The following is an 8,972-nucleotide window of genomic DNA, read 5'->3' on the forward strand; positions in this document are numbered from 1 at the left end:
TAGGTTCGCAGGCTGGTAGGTAGGTTAGTGGGTTGCAGGATAGGTTCGTAGGCTGCAGATAGAATTAGTGGGATGATAGATAAAGCAGACTGGGGACTATTTTTACCTTCTCATACTCAGTTCAGAGGAAATGTATTTTACTCAACTGTAGTAAGTCTCTTCCTCCACCCCTCCACCCCCTCTCTCCTCTTTCCTCCTCTTCTGCATCTTCCGTCCTTCCTCCTACCCCACCACCATCATATTTTCTTCACCCATCCACTAAGATTATTCTCCTTTATGTCAGTTGTTTATTTCTTTAACTCTCTTTTTGCATTGACTACAGATGATTAAACCTGTATTTACCTTCTTAGCTCAATTTGGAGTGTTACAAAATCAACAACCGCTTCTCTGTTCTCTCTTGTTCACTGTAAGGGCCATTGTGTTTCTCTGTGAGCCCTGCAGTCGTGGGGTACAGCACCAGTCAGGCGGCCAGCCTCACGACTGTGTGATGGCAGTACAGAAGTCAGTCAGAGTCATCAACCACTTCACGCCTCTATAAAGCATTCAGGCCGCTACCCTCCCGACCAAGTACCACTACACTATACAACTGCCAGCACTTATCATTACTTCACTATAGACTATATCATCACCAATATCACCATCATGACACTATCACACTGCACCAACATAACTCTTAACACATTAGTCACCATCTGGTTAATTACACCACCATTAACACTATTTTACCACACACCATCTCCCTTCATAGCCACAGTACTTCACGCCAAGACACTAGCACCCACCACACACTTCCCCACGCCAAGTCACCACACCCACCACACCACGCCACACACTACACCCACCACACACTTCCACACAAGACACTACACCACCACACACCTCCACGCAAAGACACTCACACCCACCACACACCCACGCCAAGTCACTACACCCACCACACCACGCCAAGACACCACACCCCACCACACACCTACGCTAAGACACTACACCCACCACACGCCTCCACGCCAAGACACCACACCCACCACACACCTCCACGCCAAGACTACACCCACCACACACCCCACGCCAAGACACTACACCCACCACACACCTCCACGCTACACCACACCCACCACACACCTCCACGCCAAGACACTACATCTCCCACCACACACACTTCCACGCTAAGACATTCTCACATTCCACCACACACCTCCACGCCAAGACACTACACCCACCACCTGGGCAAACAGACACTACACCCCACTACACACCCTCCACGCCAAGACACTACACCTCACACCTCCACGCCAAGTTATCACACCTCACACCTCCACGTCAAGGATATTCACACTCCACCACACACCTCCACACCAAGACACTACACCCCACCTCACACCTCCATACCAAGACACTACACCCACCACACACCTCCACACCCACACCCACACACCTTCATCTTCTAAACAAGAGACACAAGAAACAGAGGAAGTCGCAGCAGTCAAGCCTCAGGTAGATCAGGGGAACACTCGTCAGGAGGAGAGGGAGAAGGTTGAAGGAGGCCACGACTGCGCCTGCGCTAACGGACACCTGATCTCAGATGTGGAGCACCAACTACTTCCCTGGGCTGCTTGTGTTGATACTGAGGGAGTTCCTGTGTGTGTGTGTGTGTTTGGCGCTGTGGGGGGTGGTGGGGTGCAAGATGGGGGGTGGGGGGGGGGGGGGGGTGGAGGGGGGGGGAGGGAGTTCTTTAGGTGGTTGGTGTAAGGCGGTGCGTGGTGGCGAAGTTAATCTGCTAACACAACTTCTGCCTTCCCTTCACGCTGTTGTTGTTGTTGTTGTGGAGATCTGGTGGGAATGGGGGGTGATGGGAGGGGTGAGGGACTGGGGGTGTGTTTCTCTGCTGGCTGTCCTCATTCATAAAACCCTCGGCTATAGTAGTGAACAGTAGCAGTATGTGAGCTAAGGTTATCATGCTGTACTACCCAGAGAGAGAGAGAGAGAGAGAGAGAGAGAGAGAGTATAGCAGGGGTTTAGTTGTGTTATTGGTGCTAGTTGGTGGTGGAGTGTGGTGTCAGTAGTGTGTGGAGGTGTACTGTCAGTGGTTGCGGTGTGGTAGTGATGGTGTCAGTGGTAGCGGTGTCAAAAGTGGATGTGTGGTGGTTTTAGTGTCGTGGTATCAGTGTGGAGTTGTTATTATTGGCACTGTAGCGGTGTTATTGGTGGCAGTGTGGTAGTGTTAGTGGTGGCAGTGTGTGTAGTGGCACAGTGGTGGCAGTGTGTTAGTGTTAGTGGTGGCAGTGTGTTAGTGTTAGTGGTGGCAGTGTGTTAGTGTTAGTGGTGTCAGTGTGGTAGTGTTAGTGGTGGCAGTGTGGTAGTGTTAGTGGTGGCAGTGTGTTAGTGTTATTGGTGGCAGTGTGTTAGTGGTGGCAGTGTGGTAGTGACAGTGATAGCTGTATGGTGGTGACAGTGATAGCTGTATGGTGGTATCAGTGGTCAATGTGGTGGTGCAAATGGTGTCAGTGTAGTAGCGTCAGTGGTGTCAGTGTGGTGGTGGCAGTGTGGTGATGGGACCAACACTGTAGCTCACTGTGTTGGCTCACTCACGCCTCTCGCTACATTAACACCCACTACTGTCTGTGCTCTCGTAGCCATCGGTCTGTCTGTCTGTCTGGTCGTCCCTGTCGTTCTCGTGGCTCTCAACACATTATTTACTGATATATAAGATTCCAGTCACGTTTTGGGAAATGTAAACACGCGGTTGACGTCTCGTCCAGTACACACACACACACACTTGCGGACATTGTGTGTGAAATGACACAACGCTTCATCTCTAATGGCAAGATAGCCGACATATTATGAGTGTGTCCACTATTTTGCACTCGGTACCTCTAACACGTCTCATTGTATAGAACCAAACACACAATGTGCTTGAATACCTCTTACGCAAATGTGAATAACAAAGTGTGCGGCCAGACATACTGCCTCACACTCGTGTACACGTATTTACGAATAAGTCACTCTCTATGTGCAGAACTAAACAAAATATGTATTTGAAATTATGTAACATTCACTGCTATAATATCCTGACCACGGATTGTTATGCTGACCTTTTGTGAACTGAACTTTATAATCCTTTTGCGATACCGCTCACAGGATGAGTATGGGGTGCACAATAAACTAACTGCTGTAAGTGGCAAAATTTTAAAATATATTATTCACTACAGATCTCCCACCACTCGCATCTCGATCGCCCATCAGATTACAGTGTTCTTCTCTTGTATTTGTATAATCAGATGACTCAGACTAATGACCTGACACCCGCAACATACTACACGAGTCAGAGGGCACACACACACACCCACACCTACCCTAACGTCACCTTCCCCAGCCCTGTGCCTGCCAGCCAACCATGCGTAACAATGACCTTCTATCTATCCCGTCTGCGCCCCAACACCTGCATCACCCACCAACACCACCGCCGCCTCAACCCCCTATTAACCTCTTCACTATATTAAGCACTAAATAGAGTCTATCTATATCTATTACCTTTACGGGTGTTCCAGTTTTGTGTTGGGTGAATCATGGCGTACAAGAACCCTTAGAAAAGTGGGGAAACAGAAGAGAATACGGAAGTTGTTTGAGTAAGTACGGGCACTGATTGGAAGGAGCTGAGAGACAACAGTAGATATTATCGACACATAATTACTCACTGGTTCATTTTACTTCAAACAATTCGCTAATAGATCAACTAATTATTTTTTTTTTATAAATCGTAACAAAGATCCAGTCATGTGGCAGTGTTTATCTCTGGGTGAACAGTGAAGGCAAACACCGTGCATGGTTTGTATCGATATTTTTCTTGGGTGTAAAAATCAGTATCTGAAAGAATCTCGTGATAGTTCCCACAACAGGGGCTTCGCCAAGGTCCATATACCTGGGGCTTCGCTAGACAACATTTCAACCGTGAAATGGACGAGTGCATTAAATTTTGAACAGGGAACCAGCCCGTCTCCAACCCATCCATGAATAAATACATATTTCAAACAAGAGCGAGCCTTCGTTTATGCTGGCACTTGCGTCCATTTGTGGCTTTATAGTTCCATACCTCACACAACTTCCTAAATGCTCTTAAAATGTACCACGGGAGGGGGGGGGGTGAACACAGCCCCAACTTCCAGACAGTCATCCCCCCTCGGTCACTCACCCTCCAAGCACATGATGAACAGGGACCTTGGGTCCAGATTCTCAAAGGTTCGTACAATGAATATTCCTCGTAGCTGAAGATGCAATATGCACCTAACTGGTTGTCGTAAGCTAAAGCATGAAACTAAAGTTGAAAAATGACATCAAAATTTTATTAGACTCCCTAATCTAGAAATGTCCAATTACTAAACAAAATCAACATTCAGAATCTTAGGAAAGATTCTTTATGTTAATTTTGTCTCAACTTCTAATATGCGAACATTTATATCAAGTGAAATCTTGAAGTCATGTTTTGACATATTAGATGTGCTAGCTAAAGTCAGCCTAGTATTGTGGGTACATTCTCACATTGTCAGTTAAATTTCAGGAAAATTCATCGTAGGAACTCCTGAAGCCTGGGTAAGACCATGAATCAGCAGCCACTCACAAGTGTTCACACTATAGTAAGGAACAAATGTCCATTTGCAAGAATTATGCCAGAAAATTTCGTGACGTCTTTAAAAGTTAAAAGTTTATAAGTTTACCCGCGAATTCCTCAAGTCTCGGCTATAATGATAAATTGCCAGAATTTAGCTGTGGGGACTGAGCCGAGCTGACAGTAGAGGTATTGAAAGAAGGTAAAAAAAATAGATGAGAGTATAGGTGAGTAGATTATCACGAGTTACGTGTCTGAGTAAAGGAAAGAAAACGTAAAGAAGGGGACTGTGAGCTCGCAGCTATGCGCCTCCACCCCGGCACCCACAGCAGCAGCTGCAACGATATGGTCCTCGTGATTATTTCCACAGAGAAGCGGGTAAACACGAGGCAGCGTCACCCCATTATATGTGGCGACTTCTAGGAAGACACTCGAAGAAATTTTCATTATATATATAAGATTATTATTATTTTTTCAACCCTTAACAGAAGTGTGGGATTCCTTGTCACATGGCTGGGTTATCAAAGTTTGGGTAACTTACAAGTTGTCTCGTAACTTGCAGGAGACGAGAAGGCATCTAGGTATGATGGAGTCTTGAAACAAAATCGACGTCTCCTTGATGTTTACGATTACTGCTGAGCGAGCGGTGATTGGCCAGAACTACGAGTCTACAGAGTGCGTATAAAGTCACACCAACACACACTCATACATGATTAAAAACGACAATAAACACGTCTATAAAGGTTTGCCCTCTCATGTACCCGGTCGTGGCCGCTCGTATAGTTTTAGGCGTGCACACTATAACACATATCTATACCCCCAACACTGCCCACGCCATCCACACACACCCACACGGAAGGCAATGACGTCAGGGGCAAGGAGGACAGAGAGGCCGTCCACCACTATACTGTACACCCACCAGCACTACACTACACTCCCACTACCACACTGTACTGGCAAGATCTTCTGCCTGTGGAAGATCTGTGTGCCCCTACCACCACCACACAGGGCGAGGTGTTCACCCCTCACACCACACAAACCCCACCACCACATATTGTAAACTACACATTCGCCAATAATTTCACTACATACACTACACATCACAGCACCCCCACCATACTCTAGCCTGACTTGTTCTTCATCAGGTAGTAAGCTAGGTCAGGGCATGTGGTCACCCTTACACACTCGTTGATTGGACAGGAGATAAGGTGGGTGAGCATGACGTCACCTTCCGCGCATGGTAGACACATGAATCTCTCGTCTTATCATGATCCACGGGAGCTATGACACACACACACACACACTCATATTTCAACGCATGGTTTACTGTTTGCATTGCGTCACAGCTAATGTGGATTTATAGCAAAATAACCGATTGGAAAAGAGGTGACAGGCAGGAAAATATTCAACTATAAGATGGAGCAAATAAAGAAAAAAAATAGCAGACAACAGCAGCAGTTTTGGAACAGCAGAAATCAGCAATTGTGTAACAACAGCAGACAACAAAAGACAACAGCAATAGTGTACGGGTAACAGCTGTAGAATTGACAACAAAAGCAGACAGGTGTGGAAGACGACACAACAGTGGCCAGGTGTGCACAGGATTCTATCACTGGCCGCTGCTCAACCAACCACACACGCTGTAACGAGGAGCATACTGTTCCTGCGGTCCACTCTGAACACTTAGTTAATTAATAAATAACACGAAAAAGGAGAGAGAGTCAGGGCTGCAGCTGCTTGTTTACACACTGCTGTTGACCCTGGTGACCCTGAGACTAGCACGGTCATGGTGACAACATTCTTCCCCAAGAATTAAACTAAACAAAACCTAACCTAACCTTTATTTAGTCTATTATTCTTCGCTGCATGGCTACCCTAAATCAATAATGTATATGCAAACATCAAAACAATAATAAAAGATAAATCGAAATTACTACTATACTGCTATTACTATTTAAACAACGACTACTACTACTACTACTACTACTAGAAATGGAATAAGAACACGAGAAAGAGATAGCAGTAAGGCTGGGGAAAGCACAGGTAGACTTGAGGCGCCACACTCCAGCTGGTCATGAGGGAGTGGGAGGAGGGGGGTGAGGGAAGGAGGAGGGGTGGGGGAGGGAGATTGGGTGAGGGGGTGAGGGAGAGATGGGAGGTGAGGAGAGAGATGGGGAGGGTGAGGAGGAGATTGGGAGGGTGAGGGAGGGAGATTGGGGGAGGGGTTGACGTCATCACCAACTTAGTGAAGGTGGGTGAACAATGTCAAAACCTGTCTGAAGGTGTGACAGGAATGCAGGTTCGAGCCCCCTTTATCATTCCTAAAAACAAAACATGTTCTCAGTGTGTAGTCCAACCTTAATATCCACTAATTAGAAAAAAAAAATATCACTGTTTATTCCCGTTTGAATGAAAAGATTGATATGCAAAAACAAAGAAACAAACAAACCACTGGCTGTGTAATATTCAATGTACACATAAAGATACACCCATAACAATAGGTAAACATAAGCGAGCTGCTGCAACTGTACCTTATATCCATTTGTAAACACTGAAGAACAAGGCTTTCCCTGGTGTTTATCTTGGTAACCTATATTTGTGAGGAAGTTTGATGGTGTGGGGTGACGGCTGATGTAATGCAGTCAACAACTCACGTCCGTTCGTTTCTCCTTCTGAACCACGAGATTCAGACTCATGAATCCGAAGCATTTATGGATAGAACAATGTATCAGTCTACTGCTTCAGGGTTCACGAGTCTGAATCACGGGGTTCGTGGTTTAGGAGGACAGGCGAACGGACTTTAGTAGTTGACTTTACTTATCACACAAAGACCGGTTTCATGCGTATCTGAGTAAGGACAGGAAGCTCCACTAAATTTCCGGCCACTCGTGACAGTAGACATGTATTAGAATGTGTAATAAATTAAAGTAGGTGTCATCGGTATGTCATTGGTCGTAAACGCTTAAGAAGTTTGTAATCCGTAAGTAAATCTGGTCCCTGAGCTACACACCGAACTGGGCGGAGTGACAAATACCAGGTGTCAACAATGTTCAGTTACCCCCATGTGAATGTCTTCTTCATTGTATTAAACCAACACATACGTGGAATAATGATAATAACAGTATCTTGTGTGAATGCCCTCCCTCAACACGCATGTCTTTGTTTTTTTTATTTGTTGACATTTAATCAGTAGATAAATAACTATTATTATTACTCATCCTCACAATTAAGTGGCAGTTTAGTGTAGTGAGGAATAATAACAAAGGAACACTGCAGACATCCTGTGATTAACACCATAACACAACAGTAAACTGAGTGTAGAACTGCAAGTGGGCGACATAAACAGAAAACAAAGCTTACTTTATTACTGATAATATTATTTGTATTAAATTATTACCCTGTTAGATTGAATAAATTATGTTTGGAAAGCTTAGCTAATGTTTAGGTTCGGATTCAATTTGTGAGATACACTATATTAGTACTGTACAGCTTCGTTAATATTGCTGTGTTGACTGTACAGTACATGTGTACTGTACATTACTATACCTCACTGATCAATTTTATACATCTCCATCGGGCATCCTCTAATGTTTGTTTTCGTATTTATTAACAGTTTTAGTTAACATATTATTATATCTGATGAACTGAAAACACAGCGACCAGCTGGACGCGTCAGGGAACTCTCGAAGACTTGTGTTACTCACTTGTCACCAGCAGGGCTGGCCGTGACGCCGTGACGTGACGATTGTTGTCCTGGTGAACTGGAGTTATCCTAGCTTGGTCACTGCATGGATTGACTGTGGGTCGGAGTGGTGAGTGAGTGGTGCACACTGGTTATAAGTAGCTAACTGGTAGGTAGTTTGTCGTTTTCACTTAGTTCATAATTCAGTTTTAAAGGTTTATATACACAAAGCCAGGAGGGGAGGCAGACGAGCAAAGTTGTGTTGTGGTGTGTCACAGTGGTGTCAGAGTATGGACAGAGAGCTGGAACACAGACCCATGGACACCAGGTCATGGGCACAAGGTGTGGAGGCGGGGTGCGACACTACTGGCCGCACGGAGAGACTGACGGCAGAATGGCAGATAGCAGGCATCCTGGCTACCACATCCTGTGTTGTAATTAACAGTCACCAACACCACAACGCCGTCCACTGACACAATCAACCTCAAATGAGTTTCCGAATTGGTGTCCGATTCACTGTGATCGGATCATAAGCGCAAATGTATTACATAAATTGACAAGAACGGAACATTGTTGAGGGAAATTGTAAATAAAAAAAAGTTAATTAGGAGACTTATAACGGAGTAGATGGAAGATTCAACTAGTCATAAAACACTTAATTTGAATTTCCACCCGAGTTGTTGTGGT

General features: G+C 45.3%; 1 protein-coding gene across 3 annotated transcripts in view; it reads right to left on the reverse strand.

Moving 5' to 3' along the window:
• Positions 1-8,665, reverse strand: part of LOC121853153 (septin-2B-like) — a 44,309-nt gene extending 35,644 nt beyond the window's left edge. Inside the window, exon 1 of one of the 3 annotated variants that reach the window (XM_042347106.1) lies at positions 8,308-8,665. Coding sequence is in view for 1 of the 3 variants with exons in the window: in XM_042347105.1 (XP_042203039.1) it covers positions 5,145-5,180 (36 nt within the window). In the remaining 2 variants the exon portion in view is untranslated. Of the gene's footprint in view, positions 1-5,144; positions 5,196-7,134; positions 7,240-8,307 lie in introns of those variants that run through there. The other 2 variants (XM_042347112.1, XM_042347105.1) reach the window with 2 other exon arrangements.
• Positions 8,666-8,972: the final 307 nt, after the last annotated feature.

Source organism: Homarus americanus, unplaced genomic scaffold (assembly GCF_018991925.1).
Source record: "Homarus americanus isolate GMGI-L3 unplaced genomic scaffold, GMGI_Hamer_2.0 scaffold32871, whole genome shotgun sequence".
Classification (NCBI taxonomy): Eukaryota; Metazoa; Arthropoda; class Malacostraca; order Decapoda; family Nephropidae; genus Homarus; species Homarus americanus.